Here is a 20,599-nt window from a genome sequence, read left to right as displayed (position 1 = left end):
GAATGAATATATTTTGGATTTGAGTTTCCTTTATCTACGAATTGCATTGTGAATCACAAGTAGAATCTGAACTGGAAAGTCATTACCATTAATTCTCAAAGATCGTGCTACAATTGAATTGCTAACACAATGAAGACAAGGAGAGACTTCACAATCTCAGTCTTAGGTACTTAGGTTTATTGACCTTATACATTCACTCTTCCATAAACGCCTTAACATTCTTCAACCATAACAAGTACTCTTGGTTCACTTTTCTCATCATGTACTCGTGCAAGAAATTCGTGGTGCTTGCTTTCACTCCTCTGATCTCCAAAAACTTGTAGAACGTCTTCTTCAGATTCTCGTCCAAGTCTCTGCAAAACGCGATGAAACACAACAACATTATAACCTCTTTGTCCATGTCTATCTCTATACTCTACAACCATACACTTGCAATTACTTATATAGAGTTTTTGATTCACAAAGGCTGGCTTACTCGAAATCAGGCCCTTCATTTGCCATTTGATCCTCCAAAGAATCCCCCGGTTGTTTCACAGATAAAGCATCTATAGCAATCTCATCAGGAAAAGCCATGCAGCTAAACTCTAAGCTGAGTCCGCTCTTCTTGGTAATAGTCACAACTAGTGGAATACTTGATTCATTACTAGGACCATCATCATCATCATCATCATCATCATCCTCATCATTCTCATCAGTAACAAGACTAGGCATGCTTACTACAACTTTAATATGTTCCCCATTGAAGTCTCTAGTCAATGTCACATTCTGCTGTCCAGGATTGTCTTCAATTTTGAATGGGAAGCTTCCTGGAGTCATCTCTTCATCCTGCTCCCAACCAAACCCCAATATAATATCAGAAGAAGGAAAAAAAGAGTCTTTAACAGATAGATAACAGAGAAACATATCTCATGCAACTGTGTGTTCATCGTCTAGTTACAAACCAGTACTAAAGCCCAATACCTACTCCTTAGCTTACAAAAACCTAACCCAGTAAACAGAAATCAAAATGAAAAGATCTTTCCTTTAACCAAAACAAAGCAAACCAATGATTTTGTTCATAAGATAAGACCAAACTAATATATCTTTCTCAGTAAAATGATACAGAGCAAAAAGAAAAGGCGAAAACTTTTACCAAATTGAGATCACCAGATTGCAAAGCAGAATTGATCTCGGAGTCAATCACTCGGATAAGGGTTTGCTCGGAGCTCATACGATCAATAGCCGTCGAGTAAAGAAAGCCACGAGAGAGGAACGGACTCAGCGTAGACGGGTTGCGAGCTAGATTCGGGCGATTGATAACGGTGGAGATAGAGCGGACTCGAAGACCACCACAGACTGAAGCTAGCTTAGAAGCTGACCTGCGTACAACGCACCAAGCTAAAGCCATGGTGATTTGATTTGATGCTCTCTTCTCTGAAGAGAAAAATGGGATTTTGTTTTTAAGGTTTTAGCAGCGATTGAAGCTCTGTATCAGCCCGGTTCGGTTCGGTTCGGTTCGGTCCGGTACTTAATTCAAAACATCAAACCAAATTACATCTAAATCAAAAACCGTGACGGAAATTTCATAATCTAACAAATTCTATTAAAATAGTCCGTAAATTTTAAAAAGATAATTATTAATATTATTGATTTAGTTCGTTTGTTTTTTTTTTCTCTCAAACTGATTAAGTTGATCAAGATATATACAACTTAATACCAGTAAAAATAAAATATGAATTGAATAAAATGATAATTTTTGTTTCATTTAAAATTAAAAGTGAATACAAAACTTGCATTCCTCTCTAACAAAAAAACAAACTTGAAAGTCATTACCAATAAAAATGAATTATCAAATGTAAAATGTTAAAACACAAATTTGAAAATATCCCCTAACTTTTAACTTTCATCATCCAAAAACTTCTTGACATCCTTCAACCAAAACAAGTGGCGTCGCTTGTTCGTCGTCATGTACTCATACAAAAAATTCGTTGTGCCTTTTGTCAATCTAGTCTCCAGATACTTGTACAACGCATTCTCCACGTTATGATTCACGTCTCTGCATAAGGAGATGAAAGAAAGAAAGAAAAAACATTATATAAACAAACTATTCTGCTCGATCATGCTTGTCTACACAAGCTTTTTATTTATTCACAAAGCTTACTTGAAATCATCAGACGACCATTCAGTATTCGGCAGTTGATCTTTCAAAGAATCCCCCGAATGATCCACAAATACATTATCTATGTCGATAATACCACGATCAATAACCATGCAGCGAAACTCGAGGCTGAGTCCGCTCTTCTTGGTAACATTCACAGTTAATGGAATCCTTAATTCATCATCACCACCATCATCATCATCATCATCATCATCATCATCATCATCATCATCATCATCATCATCATCATCAACACCAACATCACGAGATTCACAAGGCATGCCTACTACAACTTTAATGTGTTCCCCTTTGTAGTCTCTAGTCAATGTCACAGTCTTACCTCCATCATCTTCAATTCTGAAAGGTAAGAATCCTGGAGTCGCATCCTGCCCCAATAGAGTATAAACCAAAAATAAAATAAAAACCATCGTCTTAACAAAGACACATATCTTGTCTAAATTTAGGAATTAATATAAAAATCTTAGAAACTATATATAATCAGCACAACTTCCAACATGTCATCAAAAAAAAAAAAAACAAAGCATAACCAATTTCTGTTTCGTGAGGAACAAGCTACAACCCAAAAACTTACATAAACCATATCATTGATTTGCGAAGCAAAATTGATCTGGGAGTCAATCTCCCGGATAAGCGTTTGCTCGGAGCTCAGCTGATCAACAACCATCGGGTAATAAAAGCTACTAGAGGCGAAGGGACGCAGCGATGTCGGGTTGAGAGCTAGTGACGGACGGTTCACAACGGTGGAGAATACTCCGACTCGACCACCACACACGGAAGCAAACTTAGATGCTGACCTGCGTACAGCGCAGCAAGCCAAAGCCATGGTGATTTGATTGATTCTCTTTTCTTTGGTTCTGTGAAGTTTTTTTTAGGGTTTTTTTAGGTTTTAAGGGTTTATATAGGGTTTATATATAGGATTTTACAGCGACTGAATTTGAGAGTCATGTCAAGCCGGTTTGGTTCGTTTGATTAATTTATAAGTTAAAACCCTAACCAAATCACATCTAAATCAACCCAAAAAGAGGTGCAAAATTCTCATCTAACAAATTGTATCACAAAATCATATTAAAAATAAATTTAATTTGTAATATTATCGAGAATAAGGTTCAAGTGCACATAAGAAAAAAAGAAGAAAAGGAGTGAAGAAGAAAAGGCTAGTTTCGTCCGTTGCTTATCAAACTGCTTAAATAATCTAAACCGTACGTGTTAGTTTCTTGAATTTTTGCCCACACAAAAGATACGGCTAAATTCAATATTTTTTTACTCTCGATAATCTTACAACAAAAGAATAAGGTCCAAGTGCACATAAGAAACAAATTGTATTAAAAAATCCGTAAAATTACAAAAATATTTATTGATATTATTGATTTAGTTCGTTTTTTTTTCTCTCCAACTGATTAAGTTGATTAGTTATATACCAGTAAAAATAAAATATAAAAATAATAAAATGATAATTTTTGGTTCATTTAAAAGTGAATACAAAACTTGCATTCTGAACTATCTAACAAAAAAACAAACTTGAAAGTCATTACCAGTATAAATTAAATTCTCAAAAGTAAAATGCTAAAACAGTAATATGAAAGTTTCTGATTCTCTCTTAAAGTATCCTAACTTTAACTTGCATCAACCAAAAACTTCTTGACATCCTTCAACCAAAACAACTGGCGTCGCTTGTTCGTCGTCATGTACTCATACAAAAAATTTGTTGTGTCTTTTGTCAATCTGGTCTCCAGATACTTGTAGAACGCATTCTCCAAAACATGATTCACGTCTCTGCATAAGGAGATGAAAGAAAGAAAAACCATTATATAACCATTCTGCTCGATCATGCTTGTCCAAGACACAAGCTTACACTTGCATTTATTTATATAGAGTTTAATTATTCACAAAGCTTACTTGAAATCATCAGACAACCATTCAGTATTCGGCAGTTGCTCTTTCAAAGAATCCCCCGAATGATCCACAAATACATTATGTATGTCGATATGACCATCAATAACGTTGCAGCGAAACTTGAGGCTGAGTCCGCTCTTCTTGGTAACATTCACAGTTAGTGGAATCCTTAATTCATCATCGTCGTCATCATCATCATCATCATCATCGTCGTCATCATCATCATCATCATCATCATCATCATCATCATCATCATCATCACGAGATTCACAAGGCATGCCTACTACAACTTTAATGTGTTCCCCATTGTAGTCTCTAGTCAATGTCACAGTCTTACCTCCATCATCTTCAATTCTGAAAGGTAAACTTCCTGGAGTCGCCTCTTCATCCTGCCCCCAATAGAGTATAAGCCAAAAAAAAAAAAAAACACTGTGTTAACGAAGACACATATCTTGTCTTTTTTTTTTCTTTTTTTTTTGTCAATCTACACATATCTTGTCTAAATTTAGGAATTACTATCAAAAACTTAGAACTATATAATCAGCAACATGTCATCAAAAAAAAAAAACAAAGCATAACCAATTTCTGTTTCGTGAGGAACAAGCTACGACCCAAAAACTTACGTTAACCATATCATTGGTTTGCGAAGCAAATCTGATCTGGGAGTCAATCTCGAGGATAAGCGTTTGCTCAGAGATAAAATGATCAATAACCTTCGGGTAGTGTGAGCTATCAGAGACGAAGGGACGCAGCTGTGACGGGTTGAGAGCTAGAGACGGACGGTTTACAACGGTGGAGATAACTCCGACTCGACCACCACACAGGGAAGCAAACTTCGATGCTGACCTGCGTACAGCGCACCAAGCTAAAGCCATGGTGATTAGATTGATTCTCTTTTTTTTGGTTCTGTGAAGATCTTTTAGGGTTTTTTTAGGTTTTAAGGGTTTATATAGGGTTTTAAGGGTTTATATAGGGTTTTACAGCGACTGAATTTGAGAGTCATGCCAAGCCGGTTTGGTTCGTTGGTTAATTTAAAAGTTAAAACCCTAACCCTAAATCAAAAGATATGCAAATTTCTCATCTAATAAATTGTATCACCAAATCATATTAAATATTACTGATATTTTTTAGGTTGACGAGAGTAAAAAATAAATTGAATTTAACCGTATCGTTGTGTGGGCAAAAATTCAAGAAACTAAACACTACGTATTTAGATTATTTATGCAGTTTGATAAACAACGGACGAAACTAGCATTATATATCTTCTTCTTCACTCCCTTTTCTTCGTTTTCTTATGTGCATGTGAACCTTATTCTTTGTTCCAAGATTTTAATCAAAGATTCACAATTCCAACATTTGAGTTCAAAATATATTGTTAGCATTTTCCATAATCTCTTAGAATATATATACATTTAAAAGTGAATACAAAACTCTCATCTGAACGCTCTAACAAAAAAAACAGAAAAACAAACTTTGAAAGTCATTACCATTATAAATTAATTCTCAAATGTAAAAGGCTAAAACAAAAATATGAAAGTTTCTGATTCATAAGTATCCTAACTTTAACTTTCATCATCTAAGAACTTCTTGACATCCTTCAACCATAAGAAGTGGCGTCGCTTGTTCGTCATCATGTACTTATACAAAAAAAACGTTGTTCCTTTTGTCAATCTGGTCTGCAGATACTTGTAGAACGCAATCTGCAGTTTATAATCCAGGTCTCTGCAAAAGGCGATGAAAAAAAAAAAACACACATTATATAACCATTCTGCTCATGCCTCTACACAACCTTACACTTGCATTTATTTATATATAGAGTATATTTTTTCACAAAGCTTACTTGAAATAAGTCCCTTCGCCATTCGCCAGTTTGTCTTTCAAAGAGTCAACCGAATGATCCCCAAATACACCATCTATGTGGATCCAATCATATTCATCAATAACCTTGCAGCGAAACTCTAGGCTGAGTCCGCTCTTCTTGGTAATATTCATAGTTAGTGGTATCTTCACTCCATATCCATAATAATTATAATAATAATCAAGAGTTCCCTCTTCATTCTTAGTAGCATGACTAGGCAGGCCTACTACAACTTTAATATGTTCCCCTTTGTAGTCTCTAGTCAATGTCACAGTCTCACCTCCATCATCTTCAATTATGAAAGGTGAGCTTTCTGGAGTCGTCTCTTCATCCTGCTCCCAATAGAGTGTCCAACAACAAAAAGAAACACTGTCTTAACAGAAACAAATATCTTGTCTAAATTTAGGAATTATATTAAAATAGTTAGAACTATAATCAGCACAGCTAGCTTCCAACATGTCATAATAAATAAATTACATAACCAATTTCTGTTTCGTGAGAAACAAGCAACGACACAAAAACCGACCTTAAACATATCACTGATTTGCGAAGCTAAATTGATCTCGGAGTCAATCTCCCGGATAAGCATTTGCTCGGAGCTCAGCTGATCAACAACCGCCGGGTAGTAAAAGCTACTAGAGACGAAGGGACGCAGCGGTGACGGGTTGAGAGCTAGAGACGGACGGTCCAAAACGGTGGAGATAATTCGGACTCGACCACCACACAAGGAAGCAAAATTAGAAGCTGACCTGCTTACGGCGCACCAAGCCAAAGCCATGGTGATTGATTACTCTCTTCTTTGGTTCTGTGCAGCTTTTTGAGGTTCAAGGGTTTCTTTAGGTTTTAAGGGTTTATATAGGCGTCATGTCAAGCCGTTTCGGTTCGTTGGTTAATTTAAAAGTTAAAAACCGTAACCAATAGTATGATTTTGTGATACAATTTGTAAGTTTATCACAAAATCATATTAAAAATAAATTTGATTGGTAATATTATTGAGCTTTTTTAGGTTAAAATATATATATATATATATATATTGAGTTTAATTGGTAATATTGTTGACTTGTTGTTAGGGTAAACCATGTTTTGGGTGAACTCGTGTACTAACCGTATCCTATATAGATTATTTATGCACTGTTTGATAAACAGAACGGACGAAACTAGCATTACCATCTTCTTCTTCAATTCCCTTTTCTTCTCGCTTATGTACGTGCACTTGAAGCTTATTCTTTGTTGCACGAATTTAATCAAAGATTCATAATTCAAACACTTGTGTTCATTGTTAGCATTTGTTAGCATTTTGCACTAAACACTTGTGTTCGAGTTTCATATGATTCCTAATTAATGTCAATCCAGAAAGGTATATATATATATATATATATATATATATATATATCAGAAAGGTATAGGTAAACTGTTCTTCAAGGATTTTATATTTAGTGCATAAAAATGATGAATAAGCAAAGCGAAGAGTAAAGTGTCGTCACTTGTTACAGAGAAGGAGCAAGAGTCGACAACAAAGAAAACAAGCCAACAAGGAAGCAGAAGTTAGGCTTGTTGTTTTGTAATAAAAGTAATTGGGCCCAAATGAGTAAGTGTAAGTAGAGTTGTTATAAATCCCAATGAAGGTAAGTAGTGTGGCTTGTGTAAGAGAGTCTAGAACCTAGGAGTAAGGTCTAAGGACAAGTGTATGTATAATGTAGCAAGTGGAGAAAAGCACTGCATGTGTGCGTGAGTGGAGATGTTGTGAAAGTATCCAATAGATCCGAATCAAAAAGATGTTTGTCTCATGTGTTAATCTCTCCAAGTGTTCTACAAGGTTTTGTGAGTGAGAAATTACAAAACAGAGACCTCAATGTGAAAGAATAGATGTCAATATTCCAACAACAAGAGACACTTCATTTTTACAATATCGAACTTACCTTTTTCATTCATCCACAAACTTCTTAACATTCTTCAACCATACCAAGTACTCTCGCTTCATTTTGCTCATCATGTACTTATGCAAGAGTTTCGTTGTGCTTGCTTCAACTCTGGTCGTCAGATACCTTTCTAACGCCTTCTTCAGATTATCGTCCAAGTTCCTACAAAAAGGAATGAAAAAAACACACACAAAAATATCTCTCTGCTCTAAAAAAAATCCAACACTTGCAGTTATTATTATATAGAGGTTTTGATTCACAAAGCTTACTTGAGAGGAGGCCAGTCAGTTTGCATTAGATACTCCAAAGAATCCTCAGGATGATTCACAGTTAACTCTCTTACTCTCATATAATCAGAACACACCTGGCAGGTAAACTCTAGGCTGAGTCCGCTCTTCTTGGTGATAGTCACTTATAGTGGGAAAAATAGTTCAGCATGAGGACATGAAGGACCAAATGCATCAATGACAGCATCATCAAGATAAGGCATGTCTGCTGAAAGTTTAATATGTTCCCCATTGTAGTCTCTGGTCAATGTAACATTCTGATCTCCAGGATCTTCGATTTCGAAAGGGAAGAAGCTTCCTGGTGTCATCTCTCACCCTGCTCCCAACCAACCCCGAATATAATGTCAGTAAAAACAAAAACAAAATCTCAACCAATATAGACTAATATCTTCTAAAACATAAGACCAAATAATGGTTTCTCAGAAATGAAATTGAGCAAAGATATGAGAGAGTTTTTACTAAGTCGGGATCATCGTTTTGGAAAGCAGAATTGAGCTCGGAGTCAATCGCAAGGAGAAGGGTTTGCTCAGAGCTCAGCTGATCAACAGCCATCGAGTAGAAAAAGCTACGAGAGACGAATGGACTCAGCGGAGACGGTTTGATAGCTATAGACGGACGGTTCATAACCGCGGAGATAGACCGGACTCGACCACATACGGAAGCGAGCTTAGATGCTGAATTGCGTACGCACCAAGCAAAAGCCATGGATTGATATTCTCTGGTTTAGCGAAGAAAACTGAGATTCAAGGGTTTTAGGGTTTGACAAAACTTTCATTTTCAACTAACGAAATCGTATCACAAAATCGTTGTAATTAAAGAATTTATTTAGTAATATTATTGAGTTAGATGACAATAAAGAAATATTGAAATTAATGAATTGACAAAACTAGCATTACACATGGTCTTATAATTAAGATGAACATTTTATTAGCTTCTCTTCTTGTCGTTGTAAGCTACCGACACCTTTTTGCTATTAATCATGATTCTACTACTTTTCGTTGTGCTTCTATAAATCTATAATTTAGGATTTGAGATAATTGGCATTGGCCATTGGGAAGAAGTGAATACCAAACTCACATATCTAAAAACTTGATGAAGTCGATCATTATCATAGTTAAATACTCATAAGATTGTGCGGAATGCGAAAAAAAAAATTTGACTGCTATCAACGAATAAATTTCTTAACATCCTTCAACCATGCCAAGTACTCTCGCTTCCGTTTGCTCATCATGTACCTATGCAATAACTTCCTTGTGCTTTCTCCTAATAGGGTCTCCACATAATTGTTGAAGGCCTTCTTCATATCATCTTCCAAGTCTCTGCAAAAGGCAAAAACATTATAACCTTTCCACTCATGCCTATTTATACAACGTTACACTTGCAATTATACTCTATATATTATATAGAGTTTTTGATTCACAAAGCTTACTCGAATTGCCAATCGTTCTTTTCCCCCGGATGATTCACTGATACATTATCTATGTTAAAATGATCACCAAAATCCGTGCAGCTAAACTCCAGGCCGAGCCCGCTCTTCTTAGTGACAGTTAGAATCAGTTTAATACTTGGTTTATCAGCAACAAGACTAGGCATGAATGCTAAAACTTTAAAATTTTCCTCAACGTGTTCCTTAGTCGTCAATGTCACAAACTGATCTGAAGGATCATCTTCAATTCTGAAACTGAAGTATTCCGGAATTGTCTCTTTAAGCTGCTCCCAGTAGAGTATAAGAAAGAAAAATATCGTCTTAACACTTAACAGCAACTAAATTACAACTACAATCATTAAGAGAACAAAGCAAACCAGTTTTATATATGTTCCTTGAGGAGCAAGATGCAAAAAACTTACATAATCGAGATCATCAATTTCCAAATCAGAAAGGATCTTGGAGTCAATCACGTCGCGAATTTGTATCTCCGAGAGAAGTATACTATCACTCCTCGAGAGAGTAAAAACGCCACGGGAGATGAAGGCACGCAGCGGAGACGGGTTGAGAGCTTGAGACGGACACGGACGACAGTTCATAACGGCGGGGAAGGAGATAGACCGGGCTCGATCACATGCCGAAGCCAACTTAGACACTGACCTGCGTACACACCCAGCGAAAGCCATGCCGGACTAAAGCAAAAAGTGTGATTGCTATCTTCTTAATTTGAAGAGAAATTAGGGTTCAAAATTAACCGAATCAAAATTCTAAGAAAAAAAAACCCTAATTAAAAACATTAAATTACTTTTTTGACGAGATGATAAACTTGGCACGGAAGGTTTATTTATTAAATATTTTTATAAAAAATTAAAGGGAAACACCTCCGCCAAGAAAGAAAAAAAAAAAGAGATAATGCTGCAAACTACATACATAATATAAAATTTCCAAGCCTTGAGACAAGCCAAAGTCTTAATATTACTAGCTCTTTCTCTCAATGACAAACACAGCGCAACATAAAAGGTTTCGACTGATTCGTCAAGGGAAGAGAAAGACTGATCATCACATAGAAACAAAGTTAATCGTGAAAATATTTCGTGCATGCACAATCGATGAAAAGAACCTTTTGCAACATCCTAACCACTACAAAGTTGTTGCATGGACGGACCCCGAAGATCCATACACAAAATAGGTATGGGTTTCCAAAGGCAACTATTGGAAGTATGATACAGAGTTGGTGATTCCTTTAGATTTTCCAGCAAAATATCTTTACCTAGAATTGCTTAGAAAATATTCTTGTATAGATCCTGCAACATCAAATGGATCTGTTGTGATAGGTCGGGCAAAGGTTCGATTGCCAACGAATGGCAAGTTCTCTGGTGCAGCCCGTCTCGTCGGCTTCAACAGTGATCGATGTGTCGTCGATAGAGGAACTCTAGAATTGTCTTTGGAACTAAGGGATTACGATTGTTGTACGTAATACAAAAATAATCAGTTGGGTTTTGATTTACTTAATTTTCTGTATTCTATCCCATCTATTCCTTGTAGATATCTATATAGTCATGTCCTACCACACCGCTATTTAGCTGTGGCGTATTCAGGCATCGCGGCATCGTTCTCCACATCCTCTAAACCTAAACAAATCACAGTGGTCTGTTTTTGATGTACATTTAAACTATTTTGAAAATTCTCCCTAAACCAAATTTTATAGTTTTCATTCCATAAAGCAGAGCAAAATTTGAATCTTCTTATGGACCTGTCTGATATTTCCATCGTTAGAAAGAAACTTGATTTAGCAGTAATGATTATTCATATTTAATAGGACGATAATAAGCCAATCTTCTTTATTCATTGTTTATAGGTTTGGCTGTAAAAGTACAACATCAGAGACAAGTAATGTATTGCCTCTAAGTAAATAACAAGGCTCCCATTCAAAGAGCTTCTCTATCTGTTGGCATCTTCAGAACCATAGCCTCACCATCTGCATAACACAAATATATGTCTTATCATTTTATCATATATCCATCACTTATCTAATGCTCTTGCCTCTTGTCCAACTAATCATGAATCCACACTAATTGCAATTATGCATCGTTCAAGATATGGAAAAGATGGTTTACGTTCTTTGAATTTATACTTACCCAATGGCGTGTATTCCGGCAAACTTACGTACTTGGGACATGATTTTCTAGATGTCAAATCTTTGGAACCAACACAGTCCCTGGGCTGTAGTCATGAAATAAATAAATACACTGTCAGAAATTGGTGCCATTCTCAGATTCTAGCAAACTATTTTAACATTAAACCAGGAAAAGCAATAATAATGTCAATGATCAGCAAATCTTACCAAACCAAACATTTTCTACACGCTTGGACACAAGATATTTAAGTTTTCTTATAAGGGGTTTTAAAAGAAACATGAATTATAATACTAAAACAAGATGTAAGACTTTCAAAAGGAAATCAACAACCTAAGATGAAAGAGATGTCAGATACAGACCTTAAAATCCTTATAGAAGCATATACGTATTTCATCGATTGCATCTCTTTTGCATTGCACTTCAGGGTTGATATGAAATGCATTCTGAATGGCTGTTACGATACCTCCTAGAGGATACTTTTCGCTGTTGGAAGCAACATAGCCAGCTTGATAAAGGACATCCTATTCCAAATTTACAGATGTAGAGATTGTAAACTGGCATTAAGAACTTATCCAATAGAGGAAAAAAATACAAAAGTGTCTTCACAAAACTGATAAACTGACAGAACAGAGTAAATATAAGATGCATCATGCATGATCATACATCATAAAGAAAAACTCCATTGCACAAGTATGCAAGCAAAATTAACTCTTGTGTATACCCAACTTTCTTATTTAACCAGTCCACTATGCATCATATCACAACATAAACTAAACTCTGTGAACACTTACCGTGAGATTATACTTCAAGTAGAGATTAAGCGTGGCAAGAAAGTAATTATACTCATCACGAAAAACAGGAGAAGAACAAGTCCCATGTTTCTCTGAAAATAAAAAATTATCAGCACAACCGTTAGAGAAAGAACCTATATTATCGAATCAGCAAAATCAAACCAGAACATAGTGTGCTAACTATACACACTGTTGAGCAAAAGGTTCTGAGATTAAGCATGGAGCTCTCTAGTAACACCAATGAATCAAACTCTATATAAGACTATGTGGAAGGAAATCAAAAGAAAAATTCAAATTTAAAGAAGTCAAAAGATTGAAAATAATTACCCCACTGCCAGCGTGTATTGCAAAAGAGATACATAACAAACCAACAAACGAAAACTCAGTTAGTTTTGGTGAAAGAGTGAAAGACAACTTATGATAGATGTAAAACACCAATTTGTAAAGAGTTATATATATATAATAGAAGTGAAAAAGAAAAAAACAATCACCTCATGGCCCCAAAATGACCCTTTTCCACCATGACAGTTTGATGGAGAACCACAACTAAGACTAGGCCAGTACTTCTCAAGACCATCCATCAACGTTGAGATCTGCAAAAAAAATTCTCCTTTTTCAGAAACTTCTCCTAAGATATAAAGACATAGACTTTGTATATTGAACAAGGACCAATGTTTGTACCTCCTTCTCATTAAAGTCAGATCGATAACAACAAGAAGGCCATGAACCATCGTTATAGTCAGGCCATAACCCATCTACAAACACACACGTACACATTGAGTCCTGAAACTGAAACTAAAGATTGAAAAGAGTTTTTAACTTACGGATGGTGAACTGAGTTGGAGAATCAGAGCTGGAAAAAAAGAAAGAAACACATAAGTTAGTCTAGAGGAGCAAACACAAAATCCAAATCTTTATAACTAAAACTTAATCAAGATTTATCCAATCTAATAGTAATCTCTATTGTTCTGATCAAACACTAATTGAATTCAGATCCTCAGCTACACGAAGAAATAAAAGACAAATTCAATCTAAAATTAGAAAAGATCGAGGAAGCTTTACCCTCTGCAGCAAGCGTTTTTGGAGCAGCAATGACGAGTAGCGCGGCAGTATGTTCCAGGCCACTGAAGAGAGAGAGCGAAATAATCGAACTCCCTCTGACTCTGAGATCTATTGACTTCGATGACGTCTCCGGCAAGTGCTCCGGCGACAAACGCAACGAGAAGGAAGAGAAGACATGTACGCGACGCCATCGACTCTTTTTTTTAATTTTGGAATCGAAACCGTAATTTTAATTTAGCTCTCCGGTTTACTGTATATGTGGAGGGAACTCAAGGGTATTTTAGTCTTTTCACATTCAGCGAATATTCATTCCTCTTCGCCTTAGATTCGGATAAACCCATTGGATTTGGGATCTTTTGAGAAATTAACCCAACACAAGTCTGTTACGGTTCTCTCAATGGTCTTGTTTATGGTCCCCGAAACAAAACCCATGTTATTGTGTCACCTATTAAATTTGGAATGGTTGAGAGAAAGTTTTCATAATGAACCATATAAAAGTAAGTTTCATTATCTCCTTATTAGTCCACTTGACAGTAATTTTAACAAAAAAATATTTCTATTAAAACACAAATTTAAAAACAATTAATTTTCACATTTAACTCACATAATATAAAACTGAAATCATATAAATTCCCCTATAAATTATGCATTAACTTTATTTCTCCACTAACTTGTATTAATCAATTGTATTAAAACAAAACAATAAATTAGAATTGTAACTCTCATTTTTCTAAATGTAATTTTTCATCATTTCTTTTCCTATAAATATTCATTATCCTATTCTCTTAGTCTATCACTCTTTCATTCTCTCATTTTTTTCCACTACTTTCAATTCTCTTTTTTTTTGTTTTGTTTTGTTTTGTATTTTTTTTGTTATTGTTGTTGTATGGGTTATAAAAAATCAAATCAAATATCATTGTAAAAGCTTAGTTTTAGAGTTTGTATGATATGTATATCTTATATATATATTTTAATCTTTTAAAAGTTTTATCTCCATTTTCTATTTTATATTAACATCTTATAAGTCATTATTTTTATACTTTCTTACAATATTCACCACACAATAAGATCATGAAGTTGAAATGATCCATATCTAATTATCTATTATGTCTCTGGTTATCTCACATATTCATGTATCATTTTTAATAATTTATAAAGATTAATATAATATTTAAAGATCAATATAATTATCCATTTATAAAGTCTATTTTGTTTTGTAAAGTCTATCAACTCTATTTATAAAGACTATTTTGTTTTGTGATCCAATTGATAAATCTGCAAAGATCAATATAATATATATATATATATATATATATATTTTTATGATTTGAGGTTTTTGAAAACAAAAAGAACATAATTAAACAATTGGTTTTTGTGTGTTTAATCAAAATAAAAAATGATCCAAAAAAGAAATCATATTCAACTGGAACTTAAATATAAAAATAAAATATAATTTAAAAATACCATTTAACTAAATTCTCTAAAGATGAAACCAATTAGTATGAAATCTAGCACTATATATTAAATTGATGAGTGAAAAACAAAAAAAAAACCCAAAAAAATATAAGTTATCTTTGGGGTTTTAAAAATTATTGGGATTGAAAAATTCATATAATTTTATAAGAAAACTAATTTAGTTTGTTACTTCAGAAGTAATATTTTTTTATTTTGAAATATTATGTGTAAGTGTTGAGTTTATATCAACAAACAACCAAATCATGTGAATTTTGATTCGGCCACTTGGTATTCCTTTTATTTTAGGTTATAAAAAATTAAAATATTTATTTATAATTAAAGTTATGTAAATCCATTTAACTCAAATGTAACTCTTATCCAATAATTGTACGTTAATTCATTCCTCCTACTAACTGATTTATCTTTCAATAGAAAATATTTTTGGTTAGATTTTAATACTTTTTAATTATTTTGGTTGGCTAAACTTATACTCATATTTTGGTTGGCTAAATTAATATATTTCTCATGTAAAATTATTATTTATAATATATTTCTCATTTCAAAGTTTAAAGCAATATATCATAATATAAAAGTAAGATTTTGGTCTCTCCTTATTGGTTGATTTTCATTTAATGTTTCTAATTTTTTTATTTTTTTTATTTGCTTTCTAATTCCTTTAAACAATATTTAAGACCCAATAAACACAATACATCTAACTCACACATTAAAATAAAATTAGAACTGAAAATAAATAAATTATACATTAATCATATTCTACCACTCAATTTTATTCAAACACAATAAATTACTATTGTAACTCCATAATTCTAAATGTAACTTCCATCATTTCTTATCATATAAATAAGCATTCTCTCAATCTCTCATTCTCTCATGTTGACATTCTTTTACTATCTCATTTTCACATTCTCTCATTCTCTTCTACAATACCTCAAATCATTTTTCATTTATTAATTATGTTGTATGGGTTGTAAAAAACAAATGAAATATCATTGTAAATTTTTAATGCTAAATTTTAATTTTAGAGACTACATGATATATATTTTACATTGTTCTTATTTTAAAAGATTCATCTCCATTATCTAATTTGGATTATTATCTTATAAGTAATCATTCTCTCCTCCTCTCCCACCAATATCAAACGTTGTTATATCTCATATGTGTTGTAATAGTTTGATTCTATATTTTAATTTAGAAAGTATTATATATATATATATATTTTTTTTTACATTGTTCTATTTTTTAAAGATTCATCTTCATTATCTAATTTGGATTACCATCTTATAGTAACCATTCTCTCCTCCTCTCCCACCAATATCAAATGTTGTTATATCTCATATGTGTTGTAACTTGTAAGAGTTTGATTCTATATTTTAATTTAGAAAGTATTATATATATTTAACATTGTTTTCAATTTTTATTTTATTTATATAAAAATAAAATATTTCTTTTATATTTCTTGCCTTTCTAATCTATTCAAATTTATTTTTTAAATTTGCATAGTTAAATTTAAATTCACATATGTTGGTTTTAACAAAAAAAAAAAAACAGCTTTATTTGAGAATTAGATGTTCCTATTCATTTTTAAACGATCAATGTGTAACATAATATATATAAACATTTTGTCTTGCAATCACAAGTTCCATTTCCATTGCTTAACTCTATGGTTAAACTATAATATATGTTGTCCTATTTGTAGGAACAACAACATACTTATTTAATATATTTATAAGAGCAGATGATTAATCGAAATAAACATTTCTCCAAAATTTAGAATTCAATCAGTGTGAGTGTACTTATTACTTTGAAAAACCTTTACATTGAAGTTCATAAAATCATATAAGAAAACTAAAATACTATGTCACTTCAAATTTGGAAGGAAACATTTGGTATTCCTTTTTAAAAAAAGTCAAGACACATATAAAAATTTATTAATATTTAACTCACTTTAAAGGCATAAAATGTCATTTAACTCAAAAATAACTTCTATCCAATAATTCCATACATTCCTCCCACAAATAAAATATATATATATATATATATATGTTCAAGATTATATTTAAATATTACAGAATTTTTTAGTTAGCTAAACTTATAGTCACATATATACAATATATATACATAAGAATTTATATTACTTATTAACACCATAATTCGACCCATTATTTGCTTAACTCAAAATTGGTTTCAAAGCCAACTAAAGAAAAACAGAAATGATCTTATTGATATTAGACCAAAACATGGGCATACAAACATAATCACTTACACAGAAGATAATTATTTTTAAAAAATAACTTATTATTGCAACATCAACGTATGAAGGATTTACATAAGCAGTTAATTAGAAAATCTAAAATACAATAAATGTATTAGGGACAATATCAGTCAATAATAAGATTGGATCCTCAAAAACAAGAAACAACATCCTAATAATTCATAAAAAATAAACGTCACAATTGTACACATCTAAACGAAATGGTATAAACATATAGTGTATAAATACAAATGACTGCGAAGCCTGTATATGCCTAATTAAAACGAAATAATACAAAAGAGAAAACGAAAAAAACTAAAAACAAAAAAGTGCCAACTACACCACAATCCACGCGTTGCATGGGGAAGCACCTAGTATTCAATCAAAAGTATCTCAAAATCAATGAGACAATGTTTTTTTTTTTGATAAGTTACAAGAAAAAAAATAGAAACAAAACACCAAATGACCCTAACAAAGATATACAACGTTTTGGTTTGATGCTTATTCAAAAACCCAAATTAAGAAGAATTAAAAGCAAAAGCTTAGAGAGAAAGACACATAACAATAATAATAGTAATAACACATTTTTTCTCACATCACTATCTCTGGCTTCAAGATGTTTGTTTTGATCTCCTTGTGTGGCAACACAACTCCACCGTTGCTATATATCTCATCGCTAACGTGAACATCTTCCCCGAGGATGGTCATGTTCTCAATTCTGGCCCATTGTCCAACTGTTGAGTGCCACCCGATGATACTGCTCGAGATACACGCGTGCTTCTTGATGCGCACCCCACGCATGACTGTGCAGCGTGAGAGTCTTACTCCTGACTCAACAATGCAGCCTGGACCAATGGCAACGTCTGGTCCAATCAAACATCCTTCCCCAATCTTGGCGGTTTCGTCAACAAGGACGTTCCCAACAATGTGTGGACCACTGGTTAGTTTGGCAGGTGATTTCTTTCTCAGAGAGTCTAAGTAGAGTCTCAAACCCGTTATGTAGTCACGGGGTTGCCCAATGTCCATCCAAAACCCTGGTAGCACCATCGCATAGAGCCCTTGCGCTGCTGCAATCTTAGGGAATGTCTCTTTTTCGATCGAAGTTGGTCTTAGCTCAATCTTATCAAGAACTGATGGGTTCAGAAGATAAATCCCAGCGTTGATCTTGTTACCTACATACAGTTTTGGCTTCTCCACAAACTTCTCAACTTTTCCTGTACTTTCTTCCATAACAACCACTCCATATTTCGATGGTTCATCCACCTATAACCAATATACACGCAAGTCCAACATTAGATGAATAAACATACTATACAATAACTGGAGAGAGTATTAAGGTTCGATAGTCTCACCTTTGTCACCATTATGGAGGCTTCCCCACCGTGAGTTTTGTGAAACTCAAGCATTTCTTTAAGTGGGTACTCACTAATCACATCACTGTTAAGCACAAAGAAGGGCTCTCCAGAACCGTCAACCAATTTGTCTCTCGCTAAAGCCAGAGGACCAGCTGTACCTAGTGGTTCGGTCTCCTGTGAGCAAGTGATTTTGATTTCTAGCTTCGTTTCAAAGTCCTTCAAGAAGTTCAGCATCACCTAATCGAAACAGAGCAAAAATGGTAAATACAAACATGTAAAACAGAAAAATAGCTGCAAAAGAAGAGTTAGGAGATAAGAGAATCTCTATCTCACCTCTGGCTGGTAATTGATGGCTAAAACAACTTCATCAACTCCAACTGCCTTAAGAGCCTCTATCTACACAAAGATCACAAGCCTCGGTTTTAAAACAAGAGTCATGAGATGGATCATATATAACTTGGAACAAGGGACAAAGAAGCTGACTATGTTACCTGATGAAGGATCATGGGTTTATTGGCAAAATCAACAAGGGGCTTAGGGAAACTGAGAGTCAATGGCCTCAAACGAGTGCCGAAACCTCCAACAAGAATGAGTGCCTTCATCTTGATGATGCTCTTCTTAACTTTTTTTTTTTTTTACCTGCAAAATCCCAACGTCAGATCTTAACAAAGATAAATAATGACTGGTGACAAAAACATTGGTAGAAACAGAACACCCACAAGAAACAACAAGCTATACAGCATTCAGATCTAATCGAAGTAGATACAATTCAATTCAGATCCAAAACACAAAAGAATCATAAGGATACAACAACAAACAACACTAAATCAGATAACCAAAAAAAAAAAAAAAAAAAAGTGTTCTTTTCCAAAATTCCGATGCTGATCAGACAACAACAGCTCAAATTACAAATGTCGGATCACGAAATAAATCAATAAACTGAAATCAAAATCTCAGCTTAAACCCAGATCGGACCCAAAATACAAAAAATCATCATTTCAAGATTTAAACATGAATCGCTGGAACATTATTATAACAACGACTCATAAGCATACAAAATTGACGAATGGGAATATAAATCTCGAGAATCTGAACCCCCAAAAGAAATCGAAATGAAACGATAAACCGACAGAATTCAAATGAAGGGACATGCATCACACATTCAAATGAAGAAGGGACAATACCGTAGGGGAAGAGATCTCACAGCCGGATCAGAGATCTGAGATTTGAGGGGTGGGGGAATGGAAGAGATCAGCCTGAACGTAGCGTCAGGCTGAGCTGTGTGATGAAGAAAGGAGCGGTCGTTGGCAAAAATGAAAGGCAGGTTCTTTAACAAAGCTGACCCCTTTCGTTTATATATACACCATTTTTGATAATTAGAAAAAAAAAGAATGCGTATATTTATTACAAAAGGTAAAACTTGAATAATATATATAGAAACCAACCTTGATTGTATTATTTTTTGCGTGTTGAAGTTTTTGACTTTTTGTTTTCGTTGAAGGAAGTAAATTTAATTAAAGGTACACACTCCAATTAAGGTTCTTCTTGACAATATAAAAAGAAATATGATTTTTGCAATTGTAAATGCTAGCGAGTGACTAGCGAGGTAACCAATTTTTTTTGTCAATGGAGTGTTCCTAAAGAATGGAATTTTACGCAGCTTTGGCTTATATCCAAAAAGATCAACTCCCCGCTTATGAGTGATCCGAGACCTATTAGCCTGTGCTCAGTTCTGTACAAGGTTGTGGCAAAAATTATAATGACTCGACTACAGCCTTTACTCCCCTTGATCATGTCTCCAAATCAATGAGCATTCATTCCTGAAAGATTGATTTCGGACAACATACTCATTGCTCATGAAGCTGATCATGGTCTGCGGACTCATAAAGAGATCTCTAAAAACTTCATGGTAGTAAAAACAGATATGTCAAAGGCGTATGACAGAATGGAGTGGAGTTTTTTGGAAGCTATCCTTGTGGCTTTGG

General features: G+C 33.9%; 6 protein-coding genes and 3 pseudogenes across 11 annotated transcripts; 1 reads left to right on the top strand and 8 right to left on the bottom strand.

The window, feature by feature from the left end:
• Positions 1-67: 67 nt before the first annotated feature.
• LOC104782438 (uncharacterized protein At2g39795, mitochondrial) lies at positions 68-1,436 on the bottom strand. The gene is made up of 3 exons (XM_010507364.2): positions 1,133-1,436; positions 476-825; positions 68-353 (listed from the first exon to the last, which is right to left on the bottom strand). Exons 1-3 carry the CDS (start codon positions 1,385-1,387, stop codon positions 194-196), a joined length of 765 nt encoding a protein of 254 aa, XP_010505666.1. The 5' UTR covers positions 1,388-1,436; the 3' UTR covers positions 68-193.
• Positions 1,437-1,875: 439 nt separating this feature from the next.
• Positions 1,876-2,981, bottom strand: LOC104784297 (uncharacterized protein At2g39795, mitochondrial-like). Its single transcript, XM_087509570.1, has 4 exons — positions 2,730-2,981; positions 2,398-2,523; positions 2,141-2,277; positions 1,876-2,035 (listed from the first exon to the last, which is right to left on the bottom strand). Exons 1-4 carry the CDS (start codon positions 2,979-2,981, stop codon positions 1,876-1,878), a joined length of 675 nt encoding a protein of 224 aa, XP_087365696.1.
• Positions 2,982-3,708: 727 nt separating this feature from the next.
• On the bottom strand, positions 3,709-4,931 carry LOC104784296 (uncharacterized protein At2g39795, mitochondrial-like). Its single transcript, XM_087511744.1, has 4 exons — positions 4,675-4,931; positions 4,317-4,440; positions 4,055-4,265; positions 3,709-3,931 (listed from the first exon to the last, which is right to left on the bottom strand). Exons 1-4 carry the CDS (start codon positions 4,924-4,926, stop codon positions 3,772-3,774), a joined length of 747 nt encoding a protein of 248 aa, XP_087367870.1. The 5' UTR covers positions 4,927-4,931; the 3' UTR covers positions 3,709-3,771.
• Positions 4,932-5,613: 682 nt separating this feature from the next.
• LOC104784295 (uncharacterized protein At2g39795, mitochondrial pseudogene) lies at positions 5,614-6,693 on the bottom strand (annotated as a pseudogene).
• Positions 6,694-7,833: 1,140 nt separating this feature from the next.
• LOC104784294 (uncharacterized protein At2g39790, mitochondrial pseudogene) lies at positions 7,834-8,820 on the bottom strand (annotated as a pseudogene).
• A 598-nt stretch (positions 8,821-9,418) lies between these two features.
• On the bottom strand, positions 9,419-10,240 carry LOC104784293 (uncharacterized protein At2g39795, mitochondrial-like). Its single transcript, XM_087511743.1, has 2 exons — positions 9,964-10,240; positions 9,419-9,825 (listed from the first exon to the last, which is right to left on the bottom strand). The coding sequence occupies exons 1-2, from the start codon at positions 10,225-10,227 to the stop codon at positions 9,541-9,543; spliced, it is 549 nt and encodes a 182-aa protein (XP_087367869.1). The 5' UTR covers positions 10,228-10,240; the 3' UTR covers positions 9,419-9,540.
• A 295-nt stretch (positions 10,241-10,535) lies between these two features.
• LOC104784292 (uncharacterized) lies at positions 10,536-11,018 on the top strand (annotated as a pseudogene).
• A 311-nt stretch (positions 11,019-11,329) lies between these two features.
• Positions 11,330-13,861, bottom strand: LOC104782437 (ribonuclease 2). Of its 2 annotated transcripts, XM_010507363.2 has the most exons (9): positions 13,533-13,772; positions 13,295-13,323; positions 13,152-13,225; positions 12,962-13,063; positions 12,798-12,801; positions 12,471-12,562; positions 12,039-12,200; positions 11,680-11,764; positions 11,330-11,519 (listed from the first exon to the last, which is right to left on the bottom strand). In XM_010507363.2, exons 1-9 carry the CDS (start codon positions 13,721-13,723, stop codon positions 11,470-11,472), a joined length of 789 nt encoding a protein of 262 aa, XP_010505665.1. In that variant the 5' UTR covers positions 13,724-13,772; the 3' UTR covers positions 11,330-11,469. The 2 variants fall into 2 exon arrangements, 1 of the variants encoding a protein (XP_010505665.1); XR_015597603.1 differs by lacking the exon at positions 12,798-12,801 and having other exon boundaries at positions 13,533-13,861.
• Positions 13,862-17,662: 3,801 nt separating this feature from the next.
• Positions 17,663-20,253, bottom strand: LOC104782435 (mannose-1-phosphate guanylyltransferase 1). 5 transcript variants are annotated; one of them, XM_087511739.1, is made up of 6 exons: positions 20,060-20,253; positions 19,799-19,959; positions 19,106-19,253; positions 18,948-19,010; positions 18,612-18,851; positions 17,663-18,522 (listed from the first exon to the last, which is right to left on the bottom strand). In XM_087511739.1, the coding sequence occupies exons 3-6, from the start codon at positions 19,214-19,216 to the stop codon at positions 17,851-17,853; spliced, it is 1,086 nt and encodes a 361-aa protein (XP_087367865.1). In that variant the 5' UTR covers positions 19,217-19,253; positions 19,799-19,959; positions 20,060-20,253; the 3' UTR covers positions 17,663-17,850. The 5 variants fall into 5 exon arrangements, with proteins under 5 accessions (XP_087367865.1, XP_010505663.1, XP_087367866.1 ...); XM_010507361.2 differs by lacking the exon at positions 20,060-20,253 and having other exon boundaries at positions 19,799-19,988; XM_087511740.1 differs by lacking the exon at positions 20,060-20,253 and having other exon boundaries at positions 19,106-19,296; positions 19,773-19,942.
• Positions 20,254-20,599: the final 346 nt, after the last annotated feature.

This window comes from Camelina sativa, chromosome 4 (assembly GCF_030686135.1).
Source record: "Camelina sativa cultivar CO46 ecotype springtype chromosome 4, ASM3068613v1".
Taxonomy (NCBI): Eukaryota; Viridiplantae; Streptophyta; class Magnoliopsida; order Brassicales; family Brassicaceae; genus Camelina; species Camelina sativa.
The sequence above is the reverse complement of the archived record's forward strand: the minus strand, read 5'-3'. Positions and strand labels throughout refer to the sequence as shown.